Source organism: Nicotiana tomentosiformis, chromosome 8 (assembly GCF_000390325.3).
Source record: "Nicotiana tomentosiformis chromosome 8, ASM39032v3, whole genome shotgun sequence".
NCBI classification, from domain to species: Eukaryota; Viridiplantae; Streptophyta; class Magnoliopsida; order Solanales; family Solanaceae; genus Nicotiana; species Nicotiana tomentosiformis.
Window position 1 is genome coordinate 13,834,663 of NC_090819.1, and position 23,338 is coordinate 13,858,000.

The 23,338-nt window shown below is 39.5% G+C and overlaps 1 protein-coding gene across 2 annotated transcripts; it reads right to left on the reverse strand.

The window, feature by feature from the left end:
- Positions 1–16,659: 16,659 nt before the first annotated feature.
- LOC104110567 (protein IQ-DOMAIN 9-like) lies at positions 16,660–22,957 on the reverse strand. Of its 2 annotated transcripts, none has more exons than XM_009620093.4 (6): positions 22,822–22,957; positions 20,293–20,395; positions 20,054–20,206; positions 18,865–19,092; positions 17,473–17,586; positions 16,660–17,378 (listed from the first exon to the last, which is right to left on the reverse strand). In XM_009620093.4, exons 2-6 carry the CDS (start codon positions 20,365–20,367, stop codon positions 17,034–17,036), a joined length of 915 nt encoding a protein of 304 aa, XP_009618388.1. In that variant the 5' UTR covers positions 20,368–20,395; positions 22,822–22,957; the 3' UTR covers positions 16,660–17,033. The 2 variants fall into 2 exon arrangements, with proteins under 2 accessions (XP_009618388.1, XP_009618389.1); XM_009620094.4 differs by lacking the exon at positions 22,822–22,957 and adding an exon at positions 21,418–21,437.
- Between the last annotated feature and the right edge of the window lie 381 nt (positions 22,958–23,338).

Genomic DNA, 23,338 nt, shown 5'->3' on the forward strand with positions numbered 1-23,338 from the left:
GCCTTAGCCTCATCATTTTTTCGTCGAGGTTAGGCTTAGCACTTACTAGTACATGGGGTCGGTTGTACTGATACTACACTCTGCACTTTTTGTGCAGATTTTGGAGTTGCTCCCAGTGGCGTACCATAGACTTGCTCAGATTTCAGTTACTCAGAGGAGACTTGAGGTATAACTGCACGACGTCTGCAGTTCTGAAGTCCCCTTCTACTTAACTTTAGCTGTGTGTTTATTTCCAGACATCTTTACTTTATTTAGGCCTATAATGACCCGACCAGTCGTTTTGAGTATTTTAACCTTATTCCCATATTTACTGCTCAATTTATGCTTTATAGTTATTTTATGACTTACCAGATTAGTGGGTTCGGATCCGAAAAGAATTCGGAGTAAAATGAGACACTTAGTCTCATAATTAAAAATTTAAGTTAGAAAAGTGGACCCGATATGGACCCATGTGTAAACGACTCGGATTTTAATTTTGATGATTCCAATAGCTCAGTATGGTAATTTTGGACTTAGGATCGAGTCCGGAAAATTATTTGGAGGTCCGTAGTGGAATTTGGCTTGAAATGCCGAAAGTTAAATTTTTGGAAAGTTTGACCGGGGGTGATTTTTTGATATCGGGGTCGGAATCCGATTCTAAAAATTGGAATACCTCTATTATGTCATTTATGACTTGTATGCAAAATTTGAGGTCAATCGGACGTGATTTAATAGGTTCTGGAGTCATTTGTAGACATTAGAAATTTCAAAGTTTATTAGGCTTGAATTGTGGTGTAATTCATGGGTTTAGCATTGTTTGAGGCGATTTAAGGATTTGACTAAGTTTGTATGATATTTTAGGACTTGTTGGTATATTTGGTTGAGGTCCTCGGGTGAGTTTCGGATGGTTAACGGATCAAAATTTGAACTACAACAGCTGCTGCAATTTTCTTCTGTTGGAAATATCTTCTGCGAGAATCGAGCCCAGAAAATCGAGCCCAGATGCGAAGAGCCCAAATAAATCAAGCTCAGAATCAAGCCACGATCGAGCCCAGGGTTGAGGGCCACGATTGAAGGCAGGGTCGAAGACATGATCGAAGGACAGGGTCGAGGGCCAGGATCGAGGACCTCGATTGAAGGCCAAAATCGAGGAAAACCCGAGGCTGTCTGGGCAGAATTATAAAGCAGGGACTTCGACCCATTCGCCATTTTTGACAAATTGGAGCTTAAGGAGAGGCGATTTTGATAGATTTTCAAGGAAAACTTGAGGTAAATCCCTTGTGATCATTTCTACTCCATAATTTTGAATTATCATTGAATAATCCGACTAGATTACATGATTTTGAGGTGTAAATCGGAGATTGGAACTTAGAAATTTGGAAATAAGATTTGTAGATTTGAGGGTTGAGTTGAGGTCGTATTTTGGTAAAATTGGTATGAGTAGACTCGTGGTTGAATGGGCTTTCATATTTTGTAACTTTTGTCAGGTTCCGAGACGTGGGTCCCACGGGCGATTTTTGAGCTAAAATTCAGAGTTTTATGGAAAATTGTATTTTTCATATGGAGTTAATTCCAATAAATTTTATTGACTGAAACGAATTGTTTGTGACTAGATTCGAGGCATTCGGAGGCCGATTTGCGAGGCAAAGGCATAGCAGAGTGAAGAATTTCACGCTCTAAGGTAAGTAAAAGTTATAAATCTGGTCCTGAGTGTATGAAACCCCGAATTTTGTGTCATGTGATTATTTTGGAGGTGACGCGTATGCTAGGTGACGGGCGTGTGGGCGTGCACCGAGGGGATTGTGACTTGGTCCGTCCCGTGAAACTGTAAGTTGAATAACTTGTTGTTAGCTATATGCTCTATATGTGTTGAAGAAATTTGACTGTAAATCATGTTAGAAATCATGCTTAGGCTATGTGATAGTATTGTTGGGACCCACAGAGATCACGTACTTATTGAATTATTTGTTAATTGCTATCTTGTGATCAGTCATGATTTTACTTGCGTATCATACCTTAGTCTTTCTTGATATTTGTTGATGCATTATGTTATCTTTGTTTGGGTTGATCTTTGTGATTTTTGAGAGCCCGAGAGACTAGAGAGGTTGAGGACTGAGTAAGGCCGAGGGTCTGTCGGCGAGGTAAGGATATTATGGCACGTGAGTTGTCCGTGCAGGATATTATAGCACGTGAGTTGTCTGTGCATCACGTGATTTGTCCGTGTAGATTATGGCGCTTGGGTTGTAGGATCCCCTCCGGAGTCTGTACACCCCCAGTGAGCGCGGGTACCCATTGGGTATAAGTGTTGAGGGTTGAGAGCCGAGTGGTTGAGCTGTTGTGATGTGTTGAGTGACTGTCGCCTGAGAGGATGTACTTGTTTTGCATTTGTTATTGCACTTGATAGCTATCTATCATTGTTGTGAAATCTCTGAAAGATTTTATATCCGGATTACATGAAATTGAACTATATAAAATTGATTTGACTTAAACTGCCGTATTTGAAAGCATGCATATTCTTTGATGGAATTACTGAAAGTGAACTATAACTGTGTAGCTCGTCATTATCTTCAGTTCCTTAGTTATTATTGTTACTTGCTGAGTTGGTTGTACTCATACTACACCATGCACTTCGTGTGCAGATCCAGGTATTCCCGGACTGTCACGACCCAAATCCAACTAGTTATGATGGCACCTAACCCAACCCGTTAGGTAAGCCAATTACCAACTATCCAATTTCAATAATAATTATTAAAGCAATTTCAGTGAATAAAGGTCTTAATCTTATGCAATCTCCAAGAACTAGTAGTACAAATCATGAGCTTCTAAGAATAGAGTATACAAAGCGAAAATGAAATAAATACATAATCTATTTGAATAATACATAAACAGAGCTTTTATAAATCTAAGGCTACCCTGAGCAAGAGGCAGCTACAACAGGAATGCCGGTACATCTTCAAATCCCTCAACCATCGATCACATCAACAACAACAGCCAACATAGGCACGAAATGTGCAGAAGTGTAGTATCAGTACAACCGACCCCATGTACTAAGTAAGTAACAAACCTAGATGTAGATTGAAAGTAGTGACGAGCTTCTACCAAGGTCGGGTCCACAACCAATAGTCCACAACAACATAAAGCAAATAATATCAGAAGTAACTCAGAGATAAAATGCTCATCCAAATCATGATTTCGAAAAAATAATAGTTCTTCCTTTCAAATACATTAGTGAAAACCTAAATCGTTTGCCGAAGTGGCCAAAAATATGAATATTTTGAAAACAATAATTTCTCCCAAAAATCTTTTCAATAATAAATAAGATGTTTTATTTTCCTTTCGGATAACCCGTGTAAAACAAATGCATCACTATGTCCATCTGTAAAAATGTGTGAGAAATCATGAATGATGTGATGTTGTACAGCATGAGGAAAATACATCTCTATGCATGTATGTCATGTGTGCATTTCAATGCGATGTAACTCAGTGATAAAATCATAAACAGCCCTTGGGGCTTACCTCACAATCACTTGTAAACAACCCCTCAAGCATACCTCATAATCACTTGTAAACAGCCCATCGGGCATACCTCACAATCACTCATGCCTCTCAGTCACTCATCACTCGGCACTCGCACTCGGTAGGTACATGCGCTCAATAGGGGTGTGTACAGACTCCGGAGGGGCTCCTTCAGCCCAGGCGCTATAATCTGCACGGACAACTCACGTGCTATAATATCATATCAGAATCTGCACGGACAACTCATGTGCCATACTAAGCCAATAAAGCCTGCTGCAGGCGGGCAGCCCCAATCCATATAATAGTAATAATATATATAAAGCTAACATGGCATGTTGCGGCGTGCATCCCGATCCCATAATAATCCTCACAATCAAGCCATCGGCCTTACTCAGTCATCAATCTCTCCAGTCTCTCAGGCTCACAATGTCATGAAAATAGCCCAAAATGATGATATGATGTATCAATGAATATCAACAGAGACTGAGATATGCTATGTAATGAAATGAACATGACTGAGTATGAATTTTCAATGTAAAACAAATAATTCATAACAATATGACCTTCCTGGGTCCCCAAATACTGGCACATAGCCTCAACATAATTTTTAATATGCTTTTTAGCCTCAATTTCTTTAACACATAAAACCGCATGGAGAATGCCAAGATTATTTAACTACAAAATTCCACAGAGCCAATTATGTCACAATTTCTATAGTGCACGCTCACACGCCCGTCACCTAGCATGTGCGTCACCTCCCAACAATTCACAAAATACATATATTCAGGGTTCATACCCTCAACTCCAAGATTAGAAGAGTTACTTACCTTGAACAAGCCGAATCCAATGTCGAGCAAGCTAAACAATGCTCCAGAAATCCCATTATGCGCGTATCAACTCCCGAATGGCTCGAATCTACCACAATTAATTTGATTCTGTCCACACAATTTATAGGAATTAATTCCATATCAAAATACTAATATTTTCCACAAAATCCGAAATTTCGCCTCAAAAATCACCTGTGGGGCCCACATCTCAAAATATGACGAAACTCACAAAATACAATAACCCATCCAATTACAAGTTCAACCATACTTATTTCACTCAAATCCGACTCCAAATCAGTATTCAAACTTGAAAAATTCATTTTGTGACGTTATAGAAATTTCCTTCTATATCTCTTGAAGATTCAATAATCTTACACCAAAAGTGAAGATTCATTCATGGAATATAATCACAAGGGAGTTAAGAACACTTACCCCAAGTTGTATGGAAAATTTCCTCTCCAAAATCGCCCAACCCGAGCTCCAAAATCCAAAAATGGGTGGAAAATGTCGAACCCTCGAACTTAAAGGATTCTGCCCAGTCAATCCGTACCTGCGGACAAGATTTGCGCACATGCGCCCCCGCTTGTGCAAGCAAAATGTCGCATGTGCGAACTTCACTTTCCTGCCCAGTTTACGCACCTGTGAGGAAACCATCGCATTTGCGAGGCCGTATCTGCGGTAATGACATCGCAGGTGCGAAAATCCTCAGCTTCCAGCCATCTCGCTTATGCGCGCAACCTTCAGCATCTGCGCTCACGCATGTGCGGATTTTTCCCTCGCACCTGCGACAAATGACTCAGAGTCCCTGCCCGCATCTCCACTGTCCAGGCTCACTTCTGCGAGCTCGCACCTACGATGGAATTTCCGCATGTGCGATTGCATCAGATGGCAGAAACTTCTTCTTTTTCTTAAGTCCAAATTTGGCTCGTTAACCATCCGAAACTCACCTGAGCCCCTCGGGACCCCATCCGAACATACCAACAAGCCCCATAACATAACACGGACCTACTCGAGACCTCAAAATACACATAACAACATCGAAATGACGAATCACACCTCAATTGGAAATTATTGAACTAAGAAACTTCAAATTCTATATCTTGTGCCGAAACACATCAAATCAATCCAAATTGACTTCAAATTTTGCACACAAGTCACATTTCACATTACAAACCTATTCCAATTTCCAGAATCGGATTTTGACCCTGATATCAAAAGGTCAACCCCCGATCAAACTTCCCAAAAATTCATCTTTCGGCATTTCAAGCCTAATTCCACTACGGACCTCCAAATAATTTTCCGGACTCGATCCTAAGTCCAAAATCACCATACGGAGCTATTGGAATCATCAAAATTCGAATTCGATGTCGTTTACACATAAGTCCACATCAGGATGAATATTTTAACTTAAGCTTTAAACCTTGGAACTAAGTGTTCCAATTCATTCCAAAACCTCACTGGACCCCAACCAATTACCCTGGCAATTCACACAACAACTATAAAGTACAATTTGAGCAGTAAATGGGGAAACGAGATTGTAATACTCAATATGATCGGTCGGGTCGTTACATTCTCCCCCACTTAAACATACGTTCATCCTCGAACGTGCCAAGAGTTGTTTTCAAGCTATCAAATCACTATTCCATCTTGCCACACACGTAGCCGGGGGTGAACTCATGTCACCCTATTCCATATAAGATTGACAACACAATACAGTTGATATCATTGATTTAACTTTAGCCCATAAACCTTGGAATTTAATTTCCAACCTTTAGAATTTTTTCAAGACACGGATCTTACATTTACCCACTGTATGAGTTTGAACAAGTTGTATCAAGCCATAACCATAACCATAACCACGAACATAATCACCTAACATATTACACAACTCGCATGCTCATAGCACCATTCTTGACCACAGTGACTAGTCCAAAACCAACCAAATACTAGTATTAAACATATATCGAACCAAACCTCATCCCAAAACCTTCGTACACTGTTGATAATAAAAGAAACATGTGAAATTGCATGACCACTAACCATATCAACAAGTCACGCATATCTCTCTCCCCAACCAGAACCATAATCACTTTCTAAGCCGACTCTCAATATTATACTCCCGAATATACCGAAATTAAACCTGATAGTACCCATTCCAGGTCCAATGACCTTATATTACTAAACAGCAATGTTCTACAGACATACCGCACCATTTGTGCACATAACCAATGAATCACAACTCCTCGTAGCATAAATGTGTAACTCACAGATCATTTTAGAACACGAATAAGTTCAACATCAACCGAAAGACACATCCTTCAACAATAGCAGTATGGAGCCAACCATTCCGGCTCAGTGTAGAATACACATCCTAATTGGGCCTATCAATGGACCCACAAATAGATAAAAATCCCTCCGAAAATCCATAATGACTGAATCATAATACATTCTATCATCTGGCTAGCTCTGACCACAACTTCACAGTCCACAACCATGAAACAATCCGCTCCTAAGACCTCTGAATCTCCAAATCCATAGAACACACGCACCACCATTTCTGGTCGCATCTCCACCGCCCGTATGTCTAACACACCTCTCATACATGATCATCCCATGAGGAATATTTCTAAAATTCTTCTGTGCCACATGGAAAAAATTTGGACATCAGCACTCGATCAAGCAGGAAAATGCATCCCACACGACACAATGCATATATCTTGCCCTTATGTGAAAAGCATAAGAATCTTATTATCAACTTGAGTCACCAATAATTTACATACCCACTTTTATCTTGCTTCTTTCCAGGAGAAAATCACAATACACAACATTTTTTCCCATATCGGTAGAAAAGTATCCGGCTCAAACCATCCAAAGTACTTTGGAATCCATTTGCACATAATCAAACCCTTAGAACTAAATTCCTCTAACTCGACCAAGCCTCACAGGTCGCCAAACCCAAGAATATTGCCGCCAAAACATCTGCAAAGTATTACCACATCGTAATTACCCAAAGGACTGATCCTACCATTACCATACTGGTCCATTCTACTACCCAGTTGTCCTATTTTCTCCGAGTCCCTTCCGAATTTGTCTTCAGATTGATACTTCTCCTTGCTAAAACACCAATATCTTTAACCACAACTCACCCCACGAACCCTAGCATAGAACCACAGCGTGCTATGGCCCTTAAGCAACTGTATTATTCTTACCTTCCTTATACTAAAATGTAGAATCCCTGGTCATACAGAACTTTTGTAAGTCCAGGCACCATCAAATGCAAATCTCAGGTTTTATCCATACACAAGTCCAAAGAAATTCTCAATTGCTATATAAAATTCTCAAACCCACTAGAATTTTACCCTCGGGCAACGGGCAGCTCACAATATTAGGGTTCTCGTTCCATGGTTCCGGCACCAGATGCTACACCACCTGCTCAGCCAGCCAGAGGCAGGGGTCAAGCAACCAGAGGTAGAGGCCAGACAGTTAGAGGTGGAGGTCAGGCCGTTAAAGGTAGAGACCAGCCAGCTAGAGGCCATCTCATAGACGTAGTTCAGGGTGGTAGGGCCCAGCCCCGGTGTTATGCTTTCCCAGCTAGACCTGAGGCTGAGTCGTCTGACACTGTTATCACAGTCACTGTTTCAGTTCTATTTGATCCGGGGTCTACTTACTCCTATGTGTCATCCTATTTTGCTCCATATTTGGTTATGCCTTATGATTCTTTGAATGCTCATGTGTATGTGTCCACGCCAATGGGGGATGCTATTGTTGTAGATTGTGTTTATCGTTCGTGTGTGGTCATCATTAGGAGTCTTGACACTCGTGTAGATCTTCTACTTCTCGACATGGTTGATTTTGATATCATACTGAGTATGGATTGGTTGTCACCTTATCATGCTATATTAGATTGTCACACCAAGACGGTGACCTTAGCCTTGAAAGGGTTGCCCTGATTAGAGTGGAGAGGGAATCTTGGCCATTCTGCCAGCGGGGTTATCTCTTATGTGAAGGCTCGGCATATGGTTGAGAAGGGGTGTCTAGCTTATTTGGCTTATGTCCGCGATTCTATTGCGGAGGTTCCTTCCAAGGATTCAGTGTCGGTTGTTCGTGCGTTTTAAGAAGTGTTTCTTTTTGACCTACCGGGGATGCCACCCGACAAGAATATTGATTTCTGTATTGATTTGGCTCCGAGCACTCAGCCCATTTCCATTCTACCATACCGCATGGCCCGCCAGAGTTGAAAGAATTGAAGGAGAAGTAGCAAGATTTACTTGATAAGGGCTTCATTAGACTTAGTGTCTTGTCCTGGGGTGCACCTGTGTTGTTTGTGAAGAAGAAAGATGGATCGATGAGAATGTGTATAGATTATCGACAGTTGAACAAAGTCACTATCAAAAAAAAGTATCCATTGTCGAGGATTGATGATTTATTTGATTAGCTTCAGGGTGCCCAGGTGTTTTCGAAGATTGATTTGAGATCTGGCTACCATCAGTTGAGGATTAGGGCATCCGATGTCCCTAAGATAGCTTTTCAGACTAGGTACGGGCATTTCAAGTTTCTAGTGATGTCATTTGGGCTGACAAATGCCCCAGCGGCATTCATGGATTTGATGAACCGGGTGTTCAAACCCTACTTGGATTCCTTTATGGTTGTGTTTATTGATGATATCTTGATCTACTCCCACAGTCGAGAGGAGCATGAGCAGCACCTTCGGATCGTTCTTCAGACTCTGAAAGACAATCAGTTATATGCTAAGTTCTCAAAATGCGAGTTTTGGTTGAGTTCAGTTGCTTTATTGGGTCACTTTGTATCAGCAGAGGGTATTTAGGTGGATCCTAAGAAGATTGAGGCAGTTCAAAACTGGCCTAGACCCACATCAGCTACATAGATCCGTAGTTTCCTGGGTTTGAAGGGTTATTACTGTCGATTTGTGGAGGGGTTTTCATCCATAGCAGCCCCGTTGACCAGATTGACCCAGAAGGGTACCCTGTTCAGGTGGTCAGACGAGTGTGAAGCGAGCTTTCATAAGCTCAAGACATCTTTGACTACGACACCGGTATTGGTGTTACCCACAGGTTCAAGATCTTATACAGTGTATTGTGACGCATCTCATATTGGTATGGGTGCGTGTTGATGCAGGGTGGCAAGGTTATTGCATATGCTTCACTGCAATTGAAGGTTCACGAGAAGAATTACCATGTTCATGATCTAGAGCTGGCAGCCATTGTTCACGCGCTGAAGATTTGGAGGCACTATCTTTACAGCGTGCCATGTGAGGTATTCACGGATCATCAGAGCTTGCAGTATTTGTTCAAGCAGAAGGAACTCAATTTGAGGCAGAGGAGGTGGCTAGAGCTATTGAAAGACTATGATATCACTATATTGTACCATCCGGGAAAGGCCAATGCAATGAGTAGAAAAGCAGTAAGTATGGGCAGCCTTGCTTATATTCCAGTTGGTAAGAGACCACTAGCATTGGATGTTCATTCCCCAGCCAACCAATTCGTGAGGTTAGATGTTTCTGAGCCTAGTCGTGTCCTAGCTTGTATAGTTTCTCGGCATTCTTTATTTGAGCGCATTAGAGATTGGCAGGATGACGATCCTCACTTACTTGTCCTTAGAGGCACAGTGCGTCACGGTGGTGCCAAGCAGGTTACTGTTGGAGATGACGGAGCTTTAAGGATGTAGGGTCGTATTTGTGTGCCTAATGTGAATGGGCTTCGTGAGTTGATCCTTGAGGAGGCTCACAGTTCTCGGTATTCTATTCACTTGGGCGCTGCCAAGATGTAGCAGGACCTGCGGCAGCATTATTGGTGGAGGAGGATGAAGAAATATATAGTTGCTTACGTGGCTCGGTGCTTGAATTATCAGTAGGTGAAATATGAGCATCAGAGACCCGGTGGTTTGCTTCAGTAGATGGAGATTCCTGAGTGGAAGTGGGAGCGTATCACTATAGACTTTGTTGTTGGACTCCCATGGACTTAGAGGAAGTTCTACGTCATGTGGGTTATTATGGATAGGTTGACTAAGTCAGCACACTTCATTCCTGTGGCAATTACCTATTCCTCGGAGCGGTTAGTAGAGATTTATATTCGGGAAATCGTCCATCTTCATGGTATGCCCGTGTCTATCATTTCTGATCGAGGTACGTAGTTTACCTTGCACTTTTGGAGGGCAGTACAACGTGAGTTGGGTACGCGGGTTGAGTTGAGCACAGCATTCCATCCTAAGACCGACGGACAGTCCGAGCGTACTATTCAGATCTTGGAGGATATGCTCGGCGTTTGTGTCATAGACTTTGGAGGTTCTTGGGATAAGTTCTTTCCCCTTACAGAGTTCGCCTACAACAACAATTACCAGTTGAGCATTCAGATGGCTCCCTATGAGGCATTGTATGGTAGGCGGTTCCGGTCGCCAGTTGGGTGGTTCGAGCAGGGAGAGGCTCGGTTTTTGGGCACAGACTTAGTACAGGATGCCTTGGATAAGGTTAAGGTTATTCGGGATCGACTTCGCATAGCTCAATCCAGGCAGAAGAGTTATGCTGATTGCAGAGTTCGTGATGTTGTATTCATGGTCGGAGAGAGAGTGTTGCTTCGGGTATCACCCATGAAGGGTGTAATGAGGTTCGGAAAGAAGGGCAAGTTGAGCCTTAGGTATATCGGACCTTTTGAGATTCTAGAGAGGGTAGTAGAGGTGTCTTACAGGCTTGCGTTGCCACCTAGTTTAGCAGTTGTTCATCCGGTGTTCCATGTGTCCATGCTTCGAAAGTATCACGGTGATCCATCCTATGTGTTAGGTTTCAGCTTTGTCCTGTTGGACAAGGATTTGACTTACGAGGAGGAGTTGGTGGCTATTCTAGCCTAGCAAGTTCGCCAGTTGAGATCAAAGAGTTACCCTTCAGTTAGAGTGTAGTGGAGAGGTCATCCTGTTGAGGCAGCTACTTGGGAGTCCAAGTCCGATATGCGGGGTAGATATCCCCACCTTTTCACTAGCCCAGGTACTTTTCTATGTCCGTTCGAGGACGAACGGTTATTTTAGAGGTGGAGAATGTGATGACCCAAAAGGTCATCTTATGTTTTACAACTCGATTCTGCGCTTTGAAGCCCTAAAAATCTCATTTTTACCCTCATCGATTTACGTGTGTAGTCCGGGCATGTTTTCGGAAAGCTTTTATGTTGAAAATTAATGAAAATAACTAAAGTTGATTTTAGTTGACTTCGGTCAACATTTTTGGTAAACAGACCCGGATCTGTGTTTTGACGATCCCGGTGGGTCCGTATCGAATTATGGGACATGGGCGTAAGCCCGAAATCGAATTCGGGGGTCCCTAGCTTGAGTTATGAATTTTTGAAAAAAAATTAAAAGTCTGAACATTAATTATTTTTAAGAATTATTGATGTTTGTCATTGTAAGTAACGGGTCCGTATTTTGGTAACTTTCGAATATTGAATCAAGGTTGAGGTTACATTGTGCTATTGCTTATGGGTAAAATACTAGTTTCTTTGCGATACTTCTATCTATCCGATGTTATGATTATGTGATTTGTGAGGAGGAGTGTAAAGCACGAAGGGTGATATCGTGCATGCATTATTTATATTGTGAGAAAGAGTGTAAAGCACGAAGGGTGATGTCGTGCCGTGATATGTGAGTGTTAATGCACTAAGGGTGATGTCGTGCCATGATTTGTGAGTGATAAAGCACGAAGGGTGATGCCGTGCATATTATGAGAGGTTTAATGCACGAAGGGTGATGTCGTGTCGTTCTATTTATTTATTTGGTGAGGTTGAGAGTAAAAGCACGAAGGGTAATGTCGTGCAGTTTTCCTTTGCTATTTTATTTGCTCAATTCATTTAAGGATTTTTGGTTTAATTCTGTCTTTTCATTATTCTCACTCTTTATATTGTATTCCCCCACTGTATGTCCCCTTCCCATTATTTCTGCGTTATTTCTTTATTTACTGTTGTTTCCACTAGCATTATTATATTGTTCAGGTTATATGTGGGTGTCTTGTCCTAGCGTCGTCACTACTTCGCTGAGGTTAGACTTGACACTTACCAGTATATGGGGTCGGTTGTACTGATGCTGCACTCTGCACTTTCTGTGCAAATTTTGGTACCGGCTCAGGTTGATCGAGATTTTGCTATTGGTCCGTTGTCCGGAGACTCAAGGTAGATCTGTCAGCGTTCACAGACCTTGAAGTCCCCATCTATATTTTATGTCTTGCTATTTTCTTTCATTCAGACAGTTGTATTTCTTTCAAACTATTACTTGTAGTAAATTCTAGAATGCACGTGAATTGTGACTCCGGATCCGGGTGGTAGTAATTAATACAGTTTTATAATAATCCGCTCTTATTATATTTCATCTTAGTTAATTATTGTTATTTGTTGAATGGAAATAAGGAGTTGGTTTAATGATTCTCTAACGTTGGCTTGCCTAGCAAGTGAAATATTAGGAGCGCCTTAACGGTCCCGTCGGTGGGAAATTTCGGGTCGTGACACCATACCAGTTTCACTCAAATCCGACTCTGAATCGATACCGAAATCTCAAAAACTCATTTCTATGAGATTTCTAAAATTTCCCAAATTTCAATTTCAAAACACAAATTTATGGTGAAAACAATGATATACTTGTATATGTAGACCAAATCCGAGTTAGAATCACTTATCCCCAATGTTTTTCCTTGAATATCTGTCAAAAGTCGTCTCTGCTCAAGCTCAAGTTCGTCAAAAATGGCAAATGGGATGAATGCCTTCTTTTATAAACTGCCTAGGCAGCATTCGGAATTGGGCCTCGATTGTGGCCCTCGAGCCTAGGCTTCGATCATGGCCTAAAGCCTAAGACTCGACCATGGCCACGAGCCTAAGACTCGATCATGGCCTCGATCATGGCATCGATCATGTGCCTTCGATCGTAACCCTCGATCTTGGGTCTTGATCCTGGCTCTTGAGCCTTGCCTTCGATCATGGCCCTCGCACTGGACCTTCGATAATGGGCCTCGAGTTGGACCTTCGATCGTGGCTTCGATACACAAGCTCGAGCCTGAGCCTCGTAAACCTAGGCTCAAAATATGGGCTCGATCACAACCCAGAATGTCCAACAGAAGAGGAAATATTACAGCAGCTTTTTAAGTCCAACTTTTGATCTGTTAACCATCCGAAACTCACCCGAGGCCCTCGGGACCTCAACCAAATATACTAACAAGTCCTAAAACATCATACGAACTTATTTGAAATCTCAAATCACATAAAACAACGCTAAAATCACGAATCATGCTCCAATTCAAGCTTAATGAAACTTAGAATTTCCAACTTCTACATTTGATGTCGAAACCTATCAAATCAAGTCCGATTGATCTCAAATTTTGTATACAAGTCATAAATGACATAACGGAGCTATAAAAATTTTCGGAACTGGATTCCGACCCCGATATCAAAAAGTCAACTCCACGGTCAAAGTTCCAAACTTTAAATTCTTATTTAATCCATTTCAAGCCTAATTTAACTACGAATTTTCAAATAAAATTCCGAACACGCTCCTGTCATGACCCAAAATCCCACCACATGCATTGTGATGGCACCTAGTCACCTAGTCTCTAAGACTAGATAAGTCGATTTCAAATACATTTTGAAGCCTTTTTTTTAATTAAATAAGTAATCAAAACTAACAGCAGAACAATTAAAAATATACAAATTCACAAGACTGGTAGTACTGAGTCACGAACTCTAGCTGAATACATGAAATGATCACGAGGACCAAATATACAATATTGTTTGATTAAAAATTAACAGTACAATTAATTGAACAGACTCCAAGGGACTGCGACGACCAAGCAGCTCTACCTTGAATCTTTTGCGATCACACTCTAACTCTGTCCGGGTTCGATACCTCCAATACATGAAGTAAACTGAGGGCCTCTATCTGATATGATGGAAATTTGCACGCCGTGCAACCGAACTATCTCCTGAATATATATCTGGGCTAACCTCTCTGAAGTATACGTAGTCACAATAGGAATAAAGTGTGCTGATTTGGTCAACCTGTCGACAATGACCCAAACTGCATCAAACTACCGCAAGGTCCGCGGCAACCCAACTACAAAGTCCATAGTGATGCGTTCCTATTTCCACTCTGGTATAGTCATCTGCTGAAGTAAGCTGTCTGGCCTTTGGTACTCATATTTAACTTGCTGACAATTTAGACACTTAGCTGCATACTCAACTATGTCATTTTTCATTCGTCTTCACCAAAAATGTTGCCTCAAATCACGATACATCTTCGTAGCACCTGGATGAATAGAATACTGGGAACTGTGTGCTTCCTCTAGGATCTTTTTCCTTAGTCCATCCACATTAGGAACACATATACGATCCTGGAGTCGCAGAACACAATTCGTGCCAATAGTAACTTCCTTGGCACCACCCCGTAGTACCGTTTCTCGAAGAACCATTAAGTGTGGACCATCATACTAGCGAGCCCTAATCTGTTCAAATAGTGAAGACTGAGCTACAACACATGCAAGAACTCGGCTGGGCTCTGAATATCCAGTCGCACAAGTCTATTGGCCAAGGACTGAATATCTGAAGCCAATGGCCTAACTGAAATGATAGCCAAACTACCCATACTCTCCGCCTTTCTACTCAAGGCGTCTGCAACCACATTTGCTTTGCCCGAATGATACAGGATAGTAATATCATAGTCTTTTAGTAACTCAAGCCATCTGCACTATCTCAAATTTAGGTCCCTCTGCTTGAACAAATGTTGCAAGTTATGATGGTCAGTGTAAACCTCACAAGACACCCCATAAAGATAATGCCTCCAAATATTCAGAGCGTGAACAACCATATCTGGGCTCGATCGCAGCCCATAATGTCCAACAAAAGAGGAAAAATTGCAGCAGCTTTTTAAGTCCAACTTTTGATCTGTTAACCATCCGAAACTCACTTGAGGCCCTCGGGACCTCAACCAAATATACCAACTAGTCCTAAAACATCATACGAACTTATTTGAAATCTCAAATCATATAAAACGACGCTAAAATCATGAATCATGCTCCAATTCAAGTTTAATGAGACTTAGAATTTCCAACTTCTACATTTAATATCGAAACCTATCAAATGAAGTTCGATTGATCTCAAATTTTGCACACAAGTCATAAATGACATAACGGAGCTATGAAAATTTTTGGAACTGGATTCTGACCCCGATATCAAAAAGTCAACTCCCCTGTCAAACTTCCCAACTTTAAATTCCTATTTAAGTCATTTCAAACCTAATTTAACTACGAATTTCCAAATAAAATTTCGAACATGCTCCTAAGTCCAAAATCACCATATGGAGCTGTTGGAATCGTCAAAATTCTATTCTGGGGTCGTTTTCTCAAAATGTTGACCGAAGTCAAACTTGGCCTTTTAAAGCCAACTTAAGGAACCAAGTTTTCGATTTCAACCCAAACACTTCCAAATCCCGAACCAACCATCCCCGCAAGTCATAAATCATTAAAAGCACATACAGAAAATTTTATTTTAAGGAACAGGGTTCTAAAAGTTAAAATGCCCGATTGGATCATTACATTATGCATATATAAAAATTGATCGTTCAACAAACATGTAGGACTCCCATAAAATAATAGGCATTGTGAAATTAAGTGTAAGAAATACTCTACCTTTCTAAGGGGTCCTACTCCTATATGCTCAAATCCATCTAAAAAGCACAAAGACGGGTATTAGTGATGAAAGAAATTAATATGAAGTGACAAGTGTCGGTGAACGACCGGCGATGCGATATAGGTAATTTGAAGCTTATACTAGTTATACAAAATGCAAGGACGGATCAATGTGTTACTAGTTATGAGTTCATATGAACGGATTAACCCATTAGTTTTTGTTCAAAGAAAAATTACAAAATTATCAATAAATATTTGACAGTAAACTCTAATATCATTATAATCTTAATTTGAAGTTATTGTAGGAAACCATAAACCTTAAATCCTGAATCCTTCTCAAGCTAAATCGGCATGGACATGGAAATTATGTTCACGCTGAAATGTCTTACGGTTATGCACGCGGTTAGAATCCTATACTGGTTGAAGGTATGAAGTGTCATCTATATATATGATAATATTGAACAATACTCAGCTCCGACTTTTGGACTTGAACTATGTTCGAGGTTCATTTTCTCAATACATGTTTAAGTGAAACAAAATAGTAAGTATTTGTATACTTTCCAAACAACAATTAAACAAAATATCCTTTTTTTTAAAACTTGAATTTCACATATGAAACCAACATGGGATACGCATAACAGTACCTGAAAACATTCAATGGTGTGTCTAACAAAGTATCACCAAGCAATAAGATTTTACTATACCAAAAACACTCTGCAATATCTTTTACATCATGTAACAGAACAAATGTCCTGACCAAAATATTTCATGACAAAAACAATAAAGAAACATAGAAAACTAAATATTCTGACCTCTAAACCTATAAAAGAACGATTCAAATGAACTATACCTTATCTATACACATTATAACCGACGAATAACTTATTTTCTTAAATATACATAAGCTCGTAAGAACTTGGAAATTTAGAGGAAAAACTGTCAAACTTCACCGCTCAAACACATCCAACTTCAAGTTTTTCGCCGTTAACCTCAGCGAAACTGTGGAAACACGTCTTAGCTCGAACATGTTATCTTCTTTTCAGTTGCTTTTAGGATACCATCACCTGTTTTTCAATGCTTGCGTCAACTTTGTTGATTCCTTTCTCTGCAGTCAATTTATCAGCTGCTTCGTACGATAGCTTTCGAGGCTTTATAGTGCGTTTCTGATTAGCAAAAGTTGATTTAACAAAAACTGGTGTTTTTATTGTTTGAGTTTTGTTACTTTTAGGAGTCTTCCTTGCTACCTTATTGGACATTCTTGGAGTTGATTGAACAGGAATTCGGCATTCCCACGGACGAGCAGCAATCCAGCGATCCGTCCAGCTCCAGCCCCAGTTAGCTTTGCTGATATCATGATTACTTGATCTGAATATTGGGTTGGAATTGGCCCTCCACTGTGAAATAATATGTCTATCAGTGATGACTCTTGTTTTGGAATGACAATGTAAATGGTATATAATCTAGAGAATCATATCAACATTAACATGCCTGATGAGAAAATGCATATGCCATAGTTCGCTCCCGCTTCACTGCTGCTTCTTCTCTCTGGTGTATTCTTGCTAGAACTACTTCCATTGTTTCAGGGCCACAACTCCACTCTACCTGTCAGCCACTCACTCATGTTAGAGAAGTAACGAAAATTTAATACTCTCGATCTGTCACATTTTTTTTAAGTGACACTTTCATTTTTAGTTTGTCCCCAAAAATTGACACATTTTTATATTTAGGAAAAATGTAACTTTAAACTTCTCGTTTTACTCTTAATGAGATGATTTATAGTCATACAAATGCTTATGGCTTCTTTAAGACACAAGTTGTAAAAATCTTTCTTTCTTTCTTAAACACTGCAATGCGCCTAGTCGAACACCATGACATAAAATGGGAGGGAGGGAGTACTGCATAATTCAGGGCTAAGTCTATGCAAAAAACTTGTTAAAGGTAAACTACTCAAATGTTAGAACCCTTTGAGTGGCAAATCTAATTAACATGAGTTGAAATCCACTTCTTCCACTACTGTCCTTTTCTATTGTCATGGAATACTTGCTAAATGTACATCTGAATTTATGCAAGTTTTTGGCTTCCTTTGCCACTTTCACTTTCTACTTTTTGCTTCACATAATATCCAAGAAACAAAAAGATAAAATTATAGTATGATTCCTAATCCTTTGCAATAATTTGTTTTTCAGGTAAATTGGGATTCTCAATATCTTGACAGAGAAAGAATATAAGCAACTACTTTGCCATTAAAGAACCATGGTTGTCATGTGTTTTAGATAGTTCACTAGGTGTGAACCAAATGCAAAATGAATTAAATTAGAAGATGCGTAAAGTTCATATGTCTAAGCTTCTAATGTTAGATCTCTGACAAACTGATTCAAACTATGTTACGCGGACTCTCCAAAATGCTGACGTACCCGTATGGCATCCTCCAAAAATACACTACTTTTGGAGGATCCGACACACACCTGGAGACATTTTCGGAGAGTCCGAGCAACATAGGATTCAAATATATTATCATTATCATACACATACTACTTAGACTGTTTTTCTGATTCTTTTTATATTTTTTACTATTAACCAATTTCCATGCATCTTATCTTCATGTAAGAAAGACTAATCACAGGTAATTGTGTAGTTAACTCAAAAAAAAGTTTCAGAAACTTGGGAAACATTTAAATGATCCAACTCAAAACTAAAGTTCATAGGAAATATCTTTTTTAGGGTGAATAGAATTGGTACTAGCTAAAGATCATAACCAACAAAAAAAAAAGACTCTTGAGAGCAAAAGAGAAACTAGCAAATACAGGTTTCAAGGCTTCAATAACTTATGATATAAAGCTACTATGAAAGCAGAACTTAAGAAAACAGCTAAATTCTAACCTCTACGTTATGAAGCTTTGCCTCAAGCTTCAATTGATTCTCCACCTTCTTCTGCTTAAGACGCCCTTCTATTACCATACTAACACGGCGAGCTCTAATCTCAGTTTGTATCCTGTTCCATGACTGAAGATTGCTCAGAGTTGCTGAAGCTTGTTTTTTCACTGATGAGCCTTGTGTCATAGACTGTAATCTTGCTATTCTTTTCAAGCAACGTAAAGTTTTCCTTGCCTGAAAAGGTAGAAAAAATCTATTCAACTTAAAGAAAAGAGTAAGTAGCAATTTCTTTGGAAGACTTGAAAATAAACCTATCTTGCAAGATAACACAAATAGAAACCAATATAAAGTTTGAAGGGATACATTCAGAACAATAGCAACAAGAAGTACATTTCAATCCCAAACTAGTCGTGATTGGCTCTATGAATCCTCAATATCCATCCCACTGCATTGAACAATACATTCGTCTCTTTATTTAGGGAAAAAAATTCAAATATATGCAGCATTTTTTGGAAGGAGAACCTTGGCGTAACTGGTAAAGATGTTGTCATGTGACCAGGTGGTCACGAGTTCGAGCCATAGAAACAGTCTCTTGCAGAAATGTAGGGTAAGGCTGCATACAATAGACCCTTGTGGTTCGGCCCTTCGTCGGACCCCGCGCATAGCGGGAGATTAGTGCACCGGGCTGCCCTATATGCAGCATTTTTTCAAGTAGATTCATTCCCGGTCTAAGGGTCTATAGCTTCAGGTTTTGAGTCATCCAACATCAATGCTTTCTTTTCACTAATAGATCAACTGATCAACAACTATTCTTAATACAAATGGACAAATTCTCTGTTTTCCTTCAAGAGTGTAATCCTACTTTACAATATGGTAAAATTGTTTTGGTATGAACTGCATCATTTAATTTTCCCATTCCTACATTTTCTTTATTTCTTTTCTGGTTGATCAGGTGGCGACAAACGACAAACTTAAGCTGTGACACACCTACTGAAAAGATATAAATAAAAAAGGAACAAATATCAATTGCCTGAGTATGTTCTTCCGTAATTGGATTATGTCCTAAAAATATGTTGATTTTCAAGGAAAATACATCAGCAGAGAAATTCACTTTAAGAAAATATAGTCTTATTAAGAAGGAAATCATGAAACAACATCTGTTTTCTTTAATCTTAATACAACACTGTGAGTTTACCACATATGCGCGGAAAGCTGTCTGAATCTTTGTGGCCGCTTTATCCTCAAGAGGCATTTCCAGTTCCCTGTGATTTTTTATAGAAGCGCCACTTGATCTCCTTGACGGCTCTTTCTGAGAGTTGTCGTCCCCAGGGCGTCCAATAGAAGTTCCCTGTCTCAAGAAAAAACTACGAATCTCATTGATCTTGTCTAGTTAAAGGAGAAATTTTGATACAAGTAACAACTAGGGAAGCTTACCTTTAATCTTTTCGATCTGCCATCTTTTGCTTTCCTCAAACTGATTACATTTTTAAGACAGTATCCAGAACCCATTGCAGATGCTTGTTATATATATCTTACTCTGCAGGGCGAAAGAGTATTAGTTATGAAGTTTGTAACTTTTTCATATGCCACATGCCCACATCTAATATATACTTGAATCAGAGGATAGAAGACAATGAATATATTTCAAATGATTGTGCATCAGGAAGGAGATTTGGACTTTCAAATACAATTTTTACACATGGAAATGTGACTTGAACCAAAAAAATTGAAAATTAAGTAGTCGGCAACTCTCAGCTGTATGCAGTTATTTACTTTGATTTGTTTTACTTTTACTTCTCACTTTGGCTAGGCAGGATGGTGGGAGATTTAGTAGGATTATACTCTCTCAAGGAAGGTACAAATGGAGCGAAATGGATAGTGAGGATTTATATAAGCGACCTCAAGTAGCTTGGAACTCAAGCGCAGTTGTTATTGTACACTCTCCACAATGACAATACCAACTGGAAGAAGTTTTTGCCATGTCTGATCATCTCTTCCAAAAATCAAGCTGTATATTCGCGGATCCATTATTTTCAATCACTACGTTGAACAACCTAAGTCAAAGTTCTGCAATATAATCTATCCAGCATAAAAAAAAGGGCAGCTCGGTACACTAAGCTCCCGCTATGCGCGGGGTCCAGGGAAGGGCCGGACCACAGGGGTCTATTGTACGCATCTTTACCCTGCATTTCTGCAATAGGTTGTTTCTACAGCTCGAACCCGTGACCTCCTTCTCACATGGCAACAACTTTACCAGTTACGTCAAGGCTCCCCTCCAGAGGCTATCCAGCGTAGCACATGTTGTATTATAGGAAAGCAAATTATTTTCCTCGAATTTTTCATCATAATCAAATTTTCAATTGATAGATTATACAGCACATTAACCAAAATAATACTTAATGATCCGACACCTTGCATCTATCATCACAAAAGTAAGTACTTAACACATTAGCTACTTCTTAATGAAACTCTTATGCTAGCAACTAGCAAAAGATGGTCTTAGAAACACTGACTGTCAAGCAAATGCAAAGATGATTGTCCAACCACAATAGGAATAACCTCTCAAATTCCGCAATGTCCGGTTCTGTAGTAGAAATCACCTCATATACACAGCACTCCATATCCTAGGCACGAAGCTCCTCGTACGCGAAACTTATATAACTATGTAACAATATCTAACTGGCTCAGATCTATTCATAGTTGTCAGAATAAGTGTATCCTCGCACTCGCAGGCCTTCTATTTGAAATTAATTATTCCCTTGCAAATCATAGATGACTGAGAGGCAACATTAAAGGTGCCTTAAACTGTATTTCAGAAAATTTCATCAAACATTGCTTAATATCTATCTACAGTCTTATCCATGATCTAACAAGCATTACTCCATATAGGTAGTAGAAGACTCCGTAAGCAGAGACAGATCCAAGTATGAATATCGCTGCACCCAGTGGCAGAGCTAGGACTACATACAATAGAGATTCAAAAAATAAATACTAGAAATAGGATTTGAACACGTAATCTAAAGCAACTTTTGAACTCCTTTTGCCGGTACACTAGAATATTCTCTTATGCCAAGCGGACTCAAGATTTTTTTAAAAGGGCAATCCGGTGTACAAAGCATCCCACATTCACACAAGATACGGGGAAAGGCCGCACCCTAAGGGGTGTGATACAGACAGCCTACTCTAATGCAAGCATTAGTGGCTGCTTCCATGGCTCGAACCCCTGACCTATGGGTCATACGGAAACAACTTTACCATTACTCCAAAGCTATCGTTCAAGGATTCAAGATTTTATACATATAACAAAAAAGAAACTCATTTTTCCCTACTTGAGCAGTATAATTTTCCGCGAAGGAAATTCAATTGAACCCCTCACCATTCACCAACACCTAGCTCTCTGACTGCACCCACTACTTTTTTAGGAGAAAAGGTCGAATTTGTATAAACATATAATTTTAAGAATTTCTTAACTACACACACATATATTGAATTTGAACTAATCGTGGTTCAATCCCACCCGTTGCCAACTATGTAAATCCGCCCCCGAGTCTAAAATAAAAGAGAAGAAAACTTCTGCAGAGCTAATAATCCAATCAGCTAAACACTACTGTTGATTTCATCAACACACAGATAAGGCATTCTCTTAGAATTTTGGTCAAACAAAGAGTACCCCGATATATATTTACACCAGAAACAAACAAGAACAGATAAAAATACAAACTCGAAACGTATTACTACTACTATTATTACAACAACAATTACTTACGGCTCAGTCCCAAACAAGTCGGGATTAGTTATATGAATTCTCACCGTTTATGTTTCAGTGTTTAAGGTCAACTCATATCATTATTACACCAAATAAAAACAAAAGTGAAAAATAAGTTCTCTATGTTTTCACCGGCATATAAATCTATGATAAGGTACAACATAGGAAATAATTAAATTGTGTGTAAAAGAACATACCACAGAGGAAACTTTGACATGTAATAGTAGCAACAACCCTTGTTATCAAATGGGTAATCTTGAAAATACAAAAGAAAACTGAGTGAGAAAAGAGAGTAGTAATGATAGTAATAGCAGTTGTAAAATAGTATCAGTGGAAGAGAAGAAATACTTGAGAAATGTGTGTGGGTTGTGGGGGGGGGGGGGGGGGGGTTATTATACATTTTGTCAATATGTGAATTTGGCTATGGTCCCTCAGCTTGACAACAGATTAGGATTTTTTTCTAACAGCTTGATCGTTATTAGATATTATATTATTATTTTAAATATAATATTTATTTTTATTGTTACTTAAATTTTATTATATCGTATTATTAAATATATCGTTACGTAACGACGAAAAATAACAATTTATGTAACGACTCATTTGATGTGATCACGTCGTTACCTTATTCTTTTTTCTCATGATGCCCTTCCTTATTATTAAATAATCTTATTTCATCATTTATCTTATTTTTTTATATAATAATTTTATCTC

What these genes read in the sequence shown, in the direction of transcription:
- LOC104110567 (XM_009620093.4), bottom strand. Translation starts at nt 20,367, where the DNA reads ATGGGTTCTGGATACTGTCTTAAAAATGTAATCAGTTTGAGGAAAGCA. An exon ending in GCAGATCGAAAAGATTAAAG is followed by an intron (nt 20,207 to 20,292) that starts GTAAGCTTCCCT and finishes TTCTTGAGACAG; the next exon opens with GGAACTTCTATTGGACGCCC. An exon ending in CAAAGCTTCATAACGTAGAG is followed by an intron (nt 17,587 to 18,864) that starts GTTAGAATTTAG and finishes AGTGGCTGACAG; the next exon opens with GTAGAGTGGAGTTGTGGCCC.